General features: G+C 41.8%; 1 protein-coding gene across 1 annotated transcript; it reads right to left on the reverse strand.

Annotated features, from left to right (window-relative positions):
* Positions 1–1,899: 1,899 nt before the first annotated feature.
* On the reverse strand, positions 1,900–15,607 carry CAT (catalase). Its single transcript, XM_005491677.3, has 13 exons — positions 15,320–15,607; positions 11,557–11,728; positions 10,576–10,686; positions 9,110–9,240; positions 8,394–8,498; positions 7,933–8,058; positions 7,333–7,524; positions 6,445–6,597; positions 6,192–6,330; positions 5,041–5,171; positions 4,630–4,737; positions 4,000–4,086; positions 1,900–3,580 (listed from the first exon to the last, which is right to left on the reverse strand). Exons 1-13 carry the CDS (start codon positions 15,383–15,385, stop codon positions 3,515–3,517), a joined length of 1,587 nt encoding a protein of 528 aa, XP_005491734.1. The 5' UTR covers positions 15,386–15,607; the 3' UTR covers positions 1,900–3,514.
* Between the last annotated feature and the right edge of the window lie 511 nt (positions 15,608–16,118).

Below are 16,118 nucleotides of genomic sequence, written 5' to 3' on the forward strand. Positions count from 1 at the left end.
TTGTGATCTGAGAATAAATTTCAGCCCAGCTCTTGAGGGCCTGCAGTGCAAGGATTTTTCCAGCTGCTCTGGTTGAAGTCTGACTTTAGGCAGAATTCCAGGGTGACAAAATCCAACCTTTCATCAGACAATTAAACCACACAGGCTCTGCTCTGTAATCCAGGCTGGAAAAGTGTAATCATCAACAGTCACCTATCAAATACCTCACTTGTTATTTTTACACCACTGCCTCGCTGTTCAGCCTTCATTTGCTTTCCCAGATGTGTAACAATGCACCACTTTATAACCTTCTGCAAACACAGGGCTAGTTTTGGCAATCTTCTTTATCTTACTGATCCATCCCAACTGGAATCATCCTGAATGCCACAAACCCGGCAAAACTGCCTTAAAGTTCAAAGAGAGCCTCAGTTATTTTCCCAATTCTGTCCAAAATGACCTTAGGCCACTGCTGATGTTTAATCTCCAATGTCAGGGTTGTGGTTATGTTCAAGGCCACCTCTGTATGCCACACAACTCTGACCCCAAACATCAGCTCAGACTGAGCTCAGCAATATTACCTGGGGAGGGCAAGGGTCAGGCTTTACCCTGCACTGCAGATCTCTGTGCAATTTGTTATCAGCAGGAGATAAGAACACACAACCCATCAGTGGATCGATTCACTTCTGCAGCGCTGGGCTGGAGTCTCACAGCAATCTGAACTCACAGTGTAGAGACAGCCACAGAGGGCTCATCCAGTCCAACCTCTGCAGGGAACAGGAACAGCTTCCACCTTCCCAGGCTGCTCAGAGCTCCATCTAACCCAGCCTTGAACAATTCCAGGGATGTGGCACCCAAAACTTCCCTAGGAATTCTGAGCCAGGGCTTCATCGTCCTCATAAAACATTTTGTGAGAAAATGGTGACTCACCTGCCTGCAAGAATTCATGGATGAGATATACAAACAGAGAACAAACAGCGTTCTTCTGCAAGATGGGCAACAGCTATGAAATATTTGGCAAAACAAAGTGACTGGTTAACTGGAAGCTGAAATTATGGATACCCAAACACTGCTTAGTAGGCAATTCCCATCAATGAGCTGCACTACAGAAAGGAAATCAGGGCTTTTCCCAACATCTTTGAAGCACTGGACAGTCTGATTCAAACCTACCTCACCCTTTTACTCCCCACATAACATTTAGCAATCCCATGAACTTCCTCATCTCCTGGCACAGTTCACTACAATAAATGTGATTCTGAAATCTGCTCATGGTTTTCGGATATTCAAGTTCCAATATACTGGGTAAGAAAAAATAACCTAGGAATGAAGGCCTTTTAAAAGAAGAGATACTGCTGGAGAAGCTGTAATTTCCCAAACATTAATTTCAAATTCATTCCCAAATCCACTGCTGGAGATGTGCATCTAAAATATAATAGGAATAAGAAAATGTTGAGCAATTCTGCTTTACAGATCACTGAAATCATATTGCAACAACCTGGCAAAGGAATGTTTGATTTTAATTGAACAGAATACAAAAACAAAACAAAACTGCTGTTCTGTCATGCCAACAGTCTCTTTACTCTCAAAATAAGAAGGTGTAAATGGATTTATTGTCTTAATTATTTGAAGAAATAACATTACTGTTCTTCCAGTGTTGCCTAGTGCTCTCCACAGCTTTGGGAAAAGCCAAGTTTTCTGTGCACTTGTCACAGCCAGTTTAGCATAGAACACAGGTCATTTAAGTCATTTAAACACAACTGTGGAGTTGAAACATGAGTTTTTAAAACAAAGGCAGCTGCAAAAAGTACATCCAACCTACAACTTCTGCACCACCTCCAGAAAAGCAGATGAAGGGATGTATGAACTTCCAAGATTAATACAAAGTATTTGAAGACATTTGCACAGAAAAACATGTTGCCAAGAGATTTTTCATTCCATTTATTTCAGAAATAAAAGAAAATAACATAAATCACTTAGCAAACACAAAATTAGAAGATCAGGCCTTGTTTACTCTTTTTCAAAACTTGTCAGGATTCTCTCCAGCACAAAATATTCCCACCTAGTCCTCATGCCTGATAATCCCACATGCCTGATCAGGTAAAAAGCCAATGGAATCCTAGAATACAGCAGGTTATCAGTTCATATTACTGCACCTCTACCCCAGTTGATTTTTCACAAGAGGTTGGTAGATAAATGAATTGCAGAGCAAGTAACATTCTCTGAAATTTAACAGAACAGCATTTAGTATCTACTCTTCTTTACCTGCCACCATTCCTAGGAATTCACACTTAAATCAGGAAGTAATCCTAGTCAAAATACAACTCAAGAAAGACCCAGAAATGCAGTGACTATTGACAAATCACCCCCAAACTGCTATGATTTGATTTTTTTACATTTGCCTGAGTTAAGAGCAGTAGCTGGCTCTGAAGTGCTTTGCATTTAGCTTGGATAATAATTATCACATAACTGGGGTCCCAAGATTTTTTGCATAATTTAACTAAACTGCAAATGCTGGGTAACATTACAGCATGCCTCAAATCAGGTTTTAGACATATTTGCTAGATATTGACATTCATACAAACGTGCTGCCTTAATGAAAGTATCACCCTAAAAATCAGCCCTGGCTTGATCGAGAAATAGCAACAGCAGATTACTGCAGTAAAATAAGAATTTCAGCAACCACTGGGAATGGTTTTGAAATTTCTTGCGCTTGAATTTCAATATTAATGCATTAGAAGGTTTATTTATTAACATTTGGCATGTTTAATATTTTTCTACTTAAAGTCTTACAGATTAGAAAGAACAATTTATTCTCCTACCCCTGAAAAGGCTGTAAGGTGTAATCAATTTAGCTGAACAGTGCATGGAATAAGAAAATATCCTTTGCTACCTCCCTTATGTCAGTTATATCCCAACACAGCATTAGTAAGCAAAGATTATCTTAAAATATATATTGGGAATAAGACTGAACTGTATTTAGATGAAACTCTGTAATTAGCTTTGTCTCTCTCATAAGGAATGAGACATACCAACATTTTACTCAAGGTACTGGGTATCATTTTACTTCTGGAAGGCCAAAAATGAAATTCAAGAGGTGTGTTCATAAATACAGACAGGTAATTATTTTATTAGAAATACTGAACAGCAGCAACTTTTTAAGCAGTTTCTCCATGAGGGCAACCACACTGCCCTTATAGAAATTCTACTGTGTGATTTATCCAAGAAAGTTGTACAACAAAAAAAAAATGAAGCAGTATTTTGATTAAATTTCTGTTTGCTCCTAGAAATGAAGGCAATTTGTTATCCATGAGTTGTTAAAAACACCCCTAAGTTATTATCAAGTAGTAAAGCACTAGTGTTGAAAGGCACTAGGATAGGAGCTTGTGTTACCTGGTTTTGAGTACAGACAGCACTTGAGAGCTCAGTAAATCACACCTGTAAAATGTGCTTGGGCACAAGTCTGCTACATTCATTACAGTGTTGGACAGGTTCTTGTGCAGCTGGAAGGATGCAAAATTCAGAGCAGATCTCTGCAGATTTACAGGTTGGATCTTTCCTTGACAGACATATGAGTTCCAGACTGTGTGTATGTTCTAATTACATCCTGAAAATAAAGCAAGAGAAAAACTCAGAGCAAGTTCCATTTAAAGTAAAGACTTGCAGGAAAAAACTGAATCAACTGAGTTGTTGTTCTTTGGAGCAAGCACTGAGCCCAAGAAAGGCTTGTGGCAATGTTTCATTACCATCTCAAAGGGTGGGTAATCAACCTGAACACATTTTATATCATGTACAGATACCTTCCAGAAACCCTATAAAACTCAACTGAAACAAAGTCTTTGTACATCACCAGTTAATCAACATTTAATTGTTATTAGAGGACTGTCTTATTTTACAATTCTGTAAGCACTGACTTCTGGCCTTTAGCTTAAATGGCGATCAAGACTAATTTCTCATGTCATTGGATTTACAAGAGAAGCCAAAATAACTCACAGCCAGGCAAAATGCAACTACAAAAATCATTACCTTTTTCCCACCCTCAGCATTGTATTTGTCCAGCAAAGCCTGGATACAGGCTCCATAACTGGGATGAACATCATGGAAGTTTTTCACCTGCACAGGAAGACAAAACAGAAAAGGCAGTAAGAATTTTTTTCCTCCATTTCAAGAGGGTTCTTTACCACACTTCCTGGGCTACAAACAGTAGGTATCATAAGGAAGAGAAGTTTAATTCTGATCAGTTATAAACAAGACATGAACATCTCCAAAGACGATTTCTGTTATGCCACACAGAGCTCATTCCCAATTTAAACAAAGTTGCCCTGGGAAGGATAAGGATCCAATCCCTCCTTGGCCCTCACTGCCTTCTCCTTGTTTAGAGCAAAACCTTACTCTGGCAGTCATCTGATTTTTAAAACACCGAGCTAAACACATGTTCAACACCTGTCCCACTCTTCCCCCCAGCAACAAGTTACTTTAACATGTTATATACTGATGCTGTATTGTGTAAATAGGCAAATATTCAAGTATGAGAATTCCAGAGTAAGAAAAAATCCAGCCTTTTCAGAGAATTCCTGATCTTCCTTTCCAGAAGTTATTATGAAAATGTTACTAGGCTGATAGAAAACCTGGAATAAACCCAAAGAAGGCACTTACAGCTCGTTTCTGAATGAAGAGCTGGGCATCCTTCAGATGTTCTGCAATGTTCTTACACAGCCTCTGGCGCTCTTCCTCGTTCAGCACTTTGAGGTAGAATTCTCTCACCTAAAGGAAATAAAGGTTTATTTTGATAGTCCAGAAAGTGAATAAAAATAGCTTTCACTTCCTAGTCAAGCAACACTTAGAATACTCAAAACATTTAAAAGGCATCCAATCTGTCAGGGTTTTTCTTTGGCAAATATGCCAACAACTTCTTCTCCAGACACTAATGGCAAGAAAACAAGTCAGAGCCTCTACCTAACAATGCCCAAAATCTGAATTTCAGATTCTGTGAGAACTCACACTAACCCACACCCTACACACTCCTCATTGTGTGCCAAGCAGCACAAAGCCTTCCCACAGCCCCACCTGGGTCACGTTGTCCTCATTGGCACTGTTGAAGCGCTGCACGTCCCCTGAAGCAAACATGCGGCTCTCCTTCAGCTGGGGCTGATCCTCAGGACCAGTGAAGCTGTTTGGATAATAATTTGGGGCACCACCTGGGAAAAAAATAATCCCCAAACCAAATCAATTGGATGGGAGCACTTTCAAGTAAATCAGACGACAGAGGATGTTATTTGCTTGGAGGAATCTAAATCAATTACTGAGACAGGATCCATTTTATTAAAAACAGCTGCCAGCATTTTTCTGTCAACACCTTCAAGCCAGTACTTCACAGCACCTGCTACAAAGAGAATTTCCACAGCTTTTTTCAGAGAATATTGCCTCAAAAATAAGAAAACCTGGCCACAACAATACTTCTCAATTATAACAGAAAGTCATGGCTGAAGTTTAAGGCAGCATAAAAACACAATCATTTACATAACTGAAGTACTATAATGCTTCCCTGTGTAGGGGGTGTATTTTAAACACCTAGTGAACTAAGAGAACTGCATAAAAATAAACTCATTATCTGTTCTGAGACAAGTGCAGCTGTCCTCAAGTTCCTGTTTTTCAAATATTTCCCTCTCCTCCCCCAGCAAGTGTCTGAATTCATAGCCCAGAGGAACACATATTTTGGCATGAGCCACAGCTTAAGTACATCCTTGTTTACTCTCAGGTGGAAAACAGCCACTATTGGGCAAACCCTGACAGAACAGAAGCTGCTCAGTAGAGGGGAAATGACAGCTCTACTCTTGGCATTTTCACTTTTGTCTTTCACAATCTCTCAGAAATCTGAAAGCAAAGCAGTTTAGTGATGTGGACTGAGCCAAGTCAGTCTCTAAAACCTGACTGCACGTATTCTTCCACAAACTGCTTTCCTGTTAAAGACCTTTCTATTAAGTTTTAAACACATCCTGAGCTTTGTTTGCTTTTTATACTTTCAAACAAACTCCTCATCTCGTTTCCAAATATCCCAAGTCTCCTTTACTGGATTAACAGAGAAGATCTACAAGCATTTTACACAAGTACATAATGATAATGAACATGGATTGTAAGCCCCCTATGAATTGAAGGGCACACAGTAGCCCATGCCTGAGCATGATTATATTGAAATTATTATATTGAAAGCTAGCTACCTTGGTTGTCAGAAACAGTCATCGGCCCATCCCTCTGGTAGTTGGCCACCCTGGCTCTGAAGGGACAGTTGACAGGGATCTGCAGATAGTTGGGGCCCAGGCGGTGTCTGTGGGTGTCAGGATAAGAGAAGAGGCGCCCCTAAAACATTGAGCACAAACACAAACCACCACTTGTAAAACACTGGGGCATGTCAACTCAAAGCTTTCAGGCAGCAAAGTAACCAATGCTCCTCAGGTCACACCTCCTGCTTACCTGCAGCATTTTGTCAGGGCTGGGCTCAATTCCAGGAGGCATGTTGCTAGGGTCATAAGCCATCTGTTCCACCTCTGCAAAGTAGTTGACAGGATTCCTGTTTAAGACCAGCTTTCCCACAGGGATGAGAGGGTAGTCACCATGAGGCCAAACCTGTAAGACACAACACACATCCAGTAAAATCAACATTATTACAGTATTATGCAGCTTAACCACCAGGCAGAATTCACCTGATTTCAGTCTAGATTAATAAAATACATTACTGAGTTTCTTTTCTCTTAAACATTGAAGAATGTCTTATTTTAAGAAGCCTTCTGCAATCAACACAGATTATTAATGCAATTTATTTCACCATCCCAGCATAATCTCTGCACTTGAGTACTTGAACGAAATACCCGCAGGCCCTTGAAAAGCTGCCTAGGGAAGCAGGGCGTGGGTGGAACTGGTGGCACAAATGTTTTCAGCTCCTTCAAAATGCTTAACTGGCTTAACTGGCCTTTTCTTTGCCATCTGAGCTGCACTTTTTAAGTTCAAAGGTGTTTAGCCACTTGGGGAGAATGGTGTTAGAGGTAAAAAAAGAGTTTATGCAACGCTAGTTTATGTTGTCATCTTTCAATGAGGCATTCCTAGGAGCAGCTATTGGAAGTGGGACAAAATGAGACCAGCAACGCTCAGGGTGTGACTCTGATCTGAGATCACACTTCTGAAGTGCCATGGGATCTGCAGGCCTGGAATCAAGCCCTACCCATATTTCCCTGAGGAAAAGTAACATCAGATATAACACAACTACAGCTTCACTCCAGAATTCCTGGCTCATCGTGGCTCTACAATGAAGAATACACTTAAAAACTACCTGAAACTGAATATTCCCAGAATTATCAGACATACCTTAGTCAGATCAAAAGGATTAAATGGGAACTTCTCTGCTTCTTCAAAGGTCATAACCTGAATGTAGAAGGACCATGAGGGAAAGTTCCCCTTGGCAATGGCATTGTAAAGGTCCCGTATGGCATAGTCAGGATCAGTAGAAGCCAATCTTCCTGCTTCCTCCACAGAAAGGTTTTTGATGCCTTGGTCAGTCTAAAAGCAATTCAAGCACCAGTTACAGCATGCAAAAAGTACTACAGAGATGATTCATCAAGAATGGATTTTAACAAGGTTTATTATAATCCAAGAATGAGACTATCCAAGTTCTGACTTCCAGTAACTTGGGTTTAGATTTATAGTACATTCAACAGCTGCCTTCCAGATAAAAATCAGTTCATTGATAGTGCTCCATTAACAAGAGACAGATGCCCAAATAAGAGTTTCTTACAGTCTAGTAAATGAATAGAAGAAGAGAGATGCCTCTCCTACTGGTTAAAGGTATGAAACTGATACTCAACAAAGACTCCACAAACCTTTGAGCCTGAATTAAACTTGAGAAGTCACAGATCTTTATGGTTTTTATCCAGTATGATGTATAGTTTCAATTAAAAAAATCATTACCTTGGCATGGAATTTGCAGTAAACTGCTCTTCCATCAGCATTAACCAGTTTGAAGGTGTGTGATCCATATCCATTCATGTGGCGATAGCCATCAGGAATGCCACGGTCACTGAACAGGAAAGACACCTGAAGAGAGGGATCAAACACTATGAATGGGCTCAGCATATCAAGGAGAAATTCTTCACTCCACACTAAGTTTGTTTATTGTTAATCTGCATCACTGGGAGTTATGTTAATGTTGTCAGGAATTCCTTGAGGAATTTCTACTTTAAGTGTTAATGAAATAAAACTGACTCCCCTGTAAGCATAGGCAAGTATGAATAATTTAAAATCATATTTAAATAAAATATAAATAAGACTATGTAGACTTCTAAATCAAACATGGAAAAGAGAGAGTTAAGAACCTGCTGTCATAACATGATTACCTTATCATACAAAATAAAGTCACGGGAGAAGCTTACTTGATGCAGAGACTCAGGGCGAAGACTCCAGAAGTCCCACACCATGTCTGGATCCTTCAGATGAGTCTGAGGATTCCTCTTTTGGCTGTGGATGAAGGAGGGAAACTAATTTGTCCAGAAGTTGAAAAAGAAAAAGCGAAAAAAAAGAAAAACAAGACAAAGCTGTAAGATCATTGAAAAAAAAATCTTCTACTGACATACCCTTCCTGCCAAACACATTAATTCACAGACCAGTCAGTAAAATTAGGGTAATGTCAAACATTCACAATTAGAATAAACAGAGATAAAGAATGCTTTCATTGTGTGGTTGATAAGGTGAGAGATAAAACTGTTCAGATTTGTATATCTGTGTTTATGTGACTCATAAATGAATACAGAGATACTATGAAGTATCTGTGCAGAACTCCTGCACTCAAGGAAAACCCCTCTGCTAGCTGCTGTCAAATTTATGCCAAAAGACCAAAAACCTCAGATTTAATAAACAGAATTGGCAAGAAGGTTTTAAAGTGAAAAGTTCAAGTGAAAACTATGAAACCATGTAAGTTATCAAGCTTTAGTTCTTTATTTACTTTTGTTTAAGAACATCTTTTCAAGTAAAAAATGTTCAGACAATGTGACGAGCAATCAAGTTTTTACTTCTGAGGGAAGCCAAAACAAGATGTGAATGAACTTTTGGGCTTTCTCACAAAGCACCCTCACCTTTTGTGCTTACTCACCAACATTGCATCCCGAATAAAGAAGATGGGAGTGTTGTTTCCCACAAGATCCCAATTCCCATCCTCCGTGTAGAACTTCATGGCAAAGCCTCGGGGGTCACGAACTGTGTCAGCTGAGCCAGATTCTCCAGCTTGAAGAAATACATGATCACACAGAAGTGTTAGCATAGGAAATGCATATAAATATGAGCTGAAAATAGGCCATAAAATCCTAAAAGGGCAAGGTTTATTGCAGTCTTTTCTACACCAAGGAATTGTAGGAATATTTTCAACAATGCTTCAGGCACTGTGAGTTTTCAAAGTGTAAAGCCAACCAAACATTCAGGCCCCAGTTAAAAAAAGGAAAAAACGAAGTATATCCACTTGAGCCAATTAAGAATGGAATTTGCATTATCACTAAGAGAGACATCATCAGATTTTAAGGCTGAATCATCTAAACCCACATTTGTTTCTGTGCACCAAATCCCAGTGGGAAAGATCTCATCTGAAAGGTAGCAATCTAACCAGCGTGCCTAATAAAACACTATGGAAGAGCTGTAATCCTTTTAATTCCTCCTGCTTCACTCAGGATGGGATTTTCAATGGGAATTTAGACCAGAGCACAAGTGCTTAGCACAACACCTGTGCAGAAGTGTTCCAGAAGTGCTCAGAACAGCTAATGCTGAATTGTGATGAAATCAGTAGGACGCTCATTCTCTCGTTAAAAACCTTGTGTATTCCAGAAGAGCAGGGAGGGAACGTGTCCAAACAGGGCAGGCAAAGGGAAGGGAAGGATGCAACAACCTGCTCCAGCAGCAGTCCACATTTCAAACTCCACACAGTGTCCTTACCCTGTACAACACTCAGGACACCCTAAATCCTAAGGGATTTAAGACTGGGAACAGCCAGTAGGCCAAAGCCAGCAGATTCCTGAGCCTTGCTGGACTACTTTTTTCTCTCCAATACTTCCAGAACTGAATCCTCATTAGAATTTCTTTCCTTTTAAATACATCCACATCATGAATTCTAATTTTTCTATCAGACAAGCTACTGATCACAATCAGTCTCAACAAATAGCATTTAAGATTTTGCTAGTTTGTGAATTCCAATCTTTAAGAAATCAAGAGTTTATTTAAGGAAGAGTTTTTGGTTTTATTTGCCCAGTATTTAGTTTACATCATTTATCCCCAAAACATTCCTGCAGCATAAGAGATCATAGGTATTTAACTTATTAGTGTTGATTGTGATCCAACCAGAAACAAAGTCAGTCTCCTGTCAGAAAAAAACCAGCTAGGGCTGCCCTCTCTCACACATTTCAGACAGAAAAGTGTCTCCGGAGAGCTCTGACAGAAATGGGCAAAAGCTGCTTAAGGTCTTCCATGTAAGTGAATGAAGCAAGCACTGCAGACACCCTCAAGTGCCCCACAATGCAAACAGTGCTCTCAGGGCACACATGCAGAAGACACAAAGGGAATTTAGAGCCTTACCAACAGTGGAGAAGCGGATGGCAAGCGGAGTCCTTTTCCCAATGTGCTCAAACACTTTTGCCTTACAGTACTGGGTGATATCATGAGTGACTTCAAAATAGCCAAAGGCTCCTGAAGAACAGCAAGTTCAAAATATCAGATCCAGGTACCTTCCTCCCATTCCTAGCTTGTCTGTTAACATACAACTTAAAGTCCAAGGGAAGTACACCAGTTTAAACAATGCTCTAAACACTCCATTTTCTTTCACAAAATGAAACTGATTTAACACAAGCTATTTGTGTTAAATACATTCTCTCCTCCTTAACTGACTGTTACCAGCTCCCAGCAGCACAGAAGATGCTCTTCTGCCAAGATCGGTGTATTTATCTGGGAGCAAGGCAGGTATTTCTTTAATCCTTCTATGAGTTGCAGAATTTTTGGTGCCTCTGTAAGCTGGGTGAAGCAACACAACCCTTTCCACCCCCACAGAGGAACTTTTCCCATGTACAATCACATTTTAAATACAGCCCCATATTTGCTCCTTCTAGGGCAATGCATGACAAAACGCAAGGTACTAATTCTACCTTACTAAGATCAAGAATAATTTTTTAAAGGTTTGAGGTTTTTTAATTTAATATTAGATTATCAGCTTGCTTTGGCAGACATACATTAGAAGACAAAGCCAAATTCTCTATTAAGTAACATGCAAACAACATTTAAATAGAGATGGGGAGGAACAGACAGAAGAAGCAGACACTACAACAGATACAGTAAAAATTGAGGGGCTATAGCCATATTTTCTCTTATTTTTGTAAACAATTTTCCAGTGCTTCAAGTTTTGAGTTCTTTTAAACCAGGCCTTTACCACTGTTGTTTATACAGATTTATTATAGCTAGTAACACTAAGTCATAAATAACAATGTAATTTAGGCATCACAATCTACACATTTACTCAAAAGCTCTTTAATTCTACACAGAGAAAATATGTGATTTTAAACATACCTGCCCCTTTTGCATGCACAACTCTCTCAGGAATCCTCTCTCTGTCAAAGTGAGCCATCTCATCAGTGAAAACAACATCTTGGACAAGAAGAGGTCCACGTGGCCCCACTGTCAGGATATTCAGCTTATCCCCAATGGGGTTCCCAGAGCCTGTGGTCAGGACATCTGGCTTCTGGAAGCAAGAGAAAGTCACTTTCAACACCAGAAATTAAAAACCCTCTGGATCTGAGCCACACAATGTGCATGACTCAATCATTACATGTCACAGAACATATCAACAAGAAGTGGCAAAATGACTTGAGATTCTGAGGGAAGTTACAGAACGCAAGATGTTTACCTAAATTACAAAGCAAAGTTTTAGGACAATTTAAGAAGGAGAGTTGAAGTCATGCAAAATCCAGGAATGTTTTCTGTGGCTCAGAAGTGTTTCTTCTCAAGACCACTGAACTCATTTCAAGAAAAATATGGGATGGAAAAAAAAACAAACTAAAACAGGAGCAGCTGCTGGAAAATAAGGGAGGAAGGAGAGGAAGGAGGAGGTATTGTCAGTACAGGGGTAGAGACATAAGGAAAGAGCTACAGCCAGACTAAAATGGGGTTTCCTTAATTAGTGTTGGTCTGGAAGAGTTATGGAAAACAACAGAAGTAGGAACACCTGAGGAATCACCATTTTAGACTCCTGCACCATGGAAAGACTAAGATTAACACAAACCCTAAGAAGCTCTACTGGCAAGAAATGTCCTACAACTTCAAGAAACACCTGCACTAGAACTGAGTGCACTCCTACTTTCTCATAAAAAGATTCTAGTAGAACTTCATCTGCATCACATGTGCACACATGTGTGTTATATGCTCCTCTAAGGCAATATTCCTGTTTTACTGGGTGCTGTAGAAAATGCAGTGAGAAAGGCACATCAGCTCCAGAGACCTGTTGGTCACAGTTTTCAGTTCTTTCTGGAGTACATTTATTGTTAGGGGCCTTGTAAAGGACTTAGAGGAACACAAAAACAAATAAGGACTAAGGAAAAAATAAAGAAAATAAACACAAAATTTTCAACAGGGTGAGCTCAAACAGAGTCACAGATTCCAGCTAACAATAAATCCACCACAGCTTGCACTAAACTGACATAATTCTATATGGGCTCTCCATCCACACTATCCAGAAGCATCCACACACCTGAACCACATCAGCACAAACTCCCTCAGCCCTTCCTGACAAGTTCTCCTCCTTTAAAGTTCTATAAATGAAAAGGAGAGAAGGCAGAAGCAATTCTTGATGAGAAAAGCATTCATTATTCTAACAGTGACTGCATGGGGTTCCAATTCTTATCCTAAGTTCCGCTTTAAGGGCGTTATTACTGCAAACAGACAAGATTCCCATCTGATAGAAGAGTTTATTCTCCCCAAAAGGCAACGAAAGAATAATTATTCACATCCACACCCAGAGCTCTGGATGAGGCAGAGAACACAGGGAGTTCCAGACACCTTTGTTTCACTCAGGTCCATGAACAACCACATAAAAGACATTTGAGAGGATAAGTGCATTTCCACTGTGTTCTTACTAACGTGCAGCACGTGCTACTGCAGCTGGCTTAAATTCCAAAAATATCCACCTTCGTTATTGCTTCACCACTTCATCAGCATAAAGCTTTAAGCATAAATCCAGTTCCTCTGGGATGCCTGGAATCCTCACCTACACTGAAATCTGCACAAACATTATAAAAGACAATAAGTAACTGGTTACAAACATAAACATGATGTTTAGAAACTTACAGAAAAGTTAAATAAAGCCAAATTCGTATTTCAAGTCAAACAAACAAACATCTGCTTAAATCAAAAGGTTATCTATAGCTTCTTATGGGAAATATGCAAGAGTGGAAATTGTTCTCAGTATATTTTCCACTATTTATTATAGACAAGACTATTCTAAAATGCCAATATTTAAGGCCACCAGAAGTAGTTGCTAAAACCACAACTTATTGACATTAAGGTTGTAAAAAAAAATTAACAGCTTTGTGGCTGTACAGTCTCCTTTGTGTAGGCAGACTTTCTAGTGTTCATATTGCTTAGTGGAAGGAGATATTCACTTTAGTTTCAGGATAACGTTATGTGGGGCACACAAAGTAAGTTCCAGAGAGGAACAAAAACCAAACCCATAGTTTAAAGAAGAACTCTCACACTACTTTTGGACCCGAGTTTGTTGGATGCCTGTGTTTTCCTCTGGTTGGGAGCTGCACACAGCCCAGATCTTGATAGGTAAGAGCTTTCAGATCTGTATTTCATTACAGCACTAACCTGCCATGACAAAAAGAAGGGAAGGAAAGCCAGGAGAATTTTAGTCGCTGCTGTGGCAAACAGCACACATCAAAGTACACACTTCCAGGCATTACTGATACTTTGCACCTCATACAACTCACTTTAAAATTCTAATAAGTCCTCCCTACTTTCTATCTTAAAGTCTCATGACTCTTTATGCAACACAGACTTTGGGTTGCCTCCCAATCTCCAAATTAACCTTGGCCTCTTTTCAAACGCTGCTAAGCTACAGAAAAGCCGACATCCCTACAAAAAGAATTACTCATGGATAAAAAAGGAACTACTATGACACATGCTAGGATATGATGGAGTCACAAGTCATCAGGTAGTTTTCGCACTGTACCACTAGGAACCGAGAGAAAAAATAAAATTAAGACGACTTAACAGCTCCAATGGGAACTGAAACAAGTGGCAAGATTGCCACTTAAACCCAGCACAAAATGTATTTAGTAGCAAATACACGTTTCGTCAGAAACGACACGTGGAAACTGTCACAGCGATTTGACGAAGAAGGGGAGTGAACTCTTGCAACATTTACACCTTAACCTAAATATCTGGAGTCTATTCTACAGCTTCAGATGACTGAGTGCCATGCTGTTGATTACATGCCCTTACGATTTCAGTCAGCCACCTGTCCCAGTCCACTTCATACTACTAGAGAATGGTTTGAGTTGGAAGGGATCTTCAAGGTTATTGAATTCCACCCCCTGCCACGGGCAGGGACACAGGGACACCTCCCACTATCCAAGACTGCTCCAAGCTCCGTCCAACCTGGCCTTGATCACTTCCAGGGATGGAGCAGCCACGGTTTCTCTGGGAAACCTGTGCCAGGGTCTCACCACTCTCACAAGGAAGAATTTCTTCCTAAAAAATTCACTTCGGTCTGGTCACGCAGAATACGCTGAGCTGGAAGGGAGCCACAAGGATCACCGAGTCCAACTCTTGGACCTGCACACACTGCTCAACGTGCTTTATCTCTTCTATTATTCCCTAGTCACATTTCCACCGGGCTCTACCACCGTGACAGCAAACCGAAACGCAAACTTCTGATTTAAGACAGAAAAACATCGCCCCCATGCCTGCCCGCGGGCCCGCGGCTGGGGCGCAGCGCAGCCCCGCCGCTGCTGGGAAGGAGCGGCCGGGGCCAGGCAGCGCTGCCCGCCCGTATCGCTCGGGGCCAAGCAGCACTACCCGCCCGTATCGTTCGGGGCCAGCTGGCAGCCTCCAGCCCTCCGTGCCTCACTGCTCCCGGGCACAGCTCCAACCGTGGGGGCGAGGCCGGGACGGGCCGAGGGCGTCTCGCCCTCCGCCGCTGCCCCGGGGACGCCCGGGCGCTCGGAGCGCCGCATCCCGCTTAACTCCGCGGCGCTCTGCGCCCTCCGGCGCCGCGGCTCCCGGGGGATGCGAGGCGCGGGGGTACCGGGGAGCGGCGGTGCTCGGCGGGTACCTGCGAGCCCCGCTGGTTCTTCCACTGCTTCAGCTGGTTCGCGGCGTCGTCCCGCCCGTCGGCCATTTTGCGGTCTCCGGCGACCCCCGAGGCAGCAAGGGCAGCGAGGAGAGGAGCGGCGGGGCTGTGATCGCTCCCGGCGAGAAGGCAGCAGCGGCGGGGAGCTCAGGCCGTGGCCCGGTCACGATGTCACCCCGCGGAGACCCTGCGCCACCGCCGCGTCCCGCCCGCAGCAGCCGCGGGTAGCGGGAGGCACCGCCAATACAGCTCCGCTCCCGCCTGTGCCCGCCCCCGCTACCTCCTCGGCCAATGGCACCGCGTCCAGCCGCCACCGCAAGGTCTGATTGGTCTAAAGGAACGTCAATCATGGGCGGGGAGGTCCCGCCCCCTCCTCACGCTATGAGGGAGAGGCCGTCGGCGCTGTCGGGTTCCTTTGAAATTGAAAGGAAATTTACCAATAGCCCAGCGAAATTGACCAAAATCCCTGCGAAAGAGATTTTTCGGCTCTAATTGCTTTGTTGAGATGCCGGAGATTTCTAAAACTGCTGGTGGTGGAGGCGTTGTGTAGTGACAGGAAAAAGTTACGGGTTCGCCACCGTGAAAGCTGCACGTACGGAGTTTCTGAGGGACGGTTTGTTTCAGCAGTGAAAAAAATGCTGAAACATTTGTTTGCTGAAATTTGCTGAAACAAATTTGTTTGTAAATTGCAAAATCAAAGCAACCGGTATATAACTATATAAATTATGTAACTATATAGATTACATCAGTGTTTAACTATATCGGGGCTTATTCTTGATGC

The sequence above is a fragment of the Zonotrichia albicollis genome, chromosome 6 (assembly GCF_047830755.1).
Source record: "Zonotrichia albicollis isolate bZonAlb1 chromosome 6, bZonAlb1.hap1, whole genome shotgun sequence".
Lineage (NCBI taxonomy): Eukaryota > Metazoa > Chordata > Aves > Passeriformes > Passerellidae > Zonotrichia > Zonotrichia albicollis.

Coding starts and splice junctions, on each gene's coding strand:
- CAT (XM_005491677.3), bottom strand. CDS start 15,385: ATGGCCGACGGGCGGGACGACGCCGCGAACCAGCTGAAGCAGTGGAAG. Junction 8,499..9,109: donor TTATTCGGGATGCAATGTTG/GTGAGTAAGCAC, acceptor TGGACAAATTAG/TTTCCCTCCTTCATCCACAG. Junction 5,172..6,191: donor GACTGTTTCTGACAACCAAG/GTAGCTAGCTTT, acceptor TTTTTTTCCCAG/GTGGTGCCCCAAATTATTAT.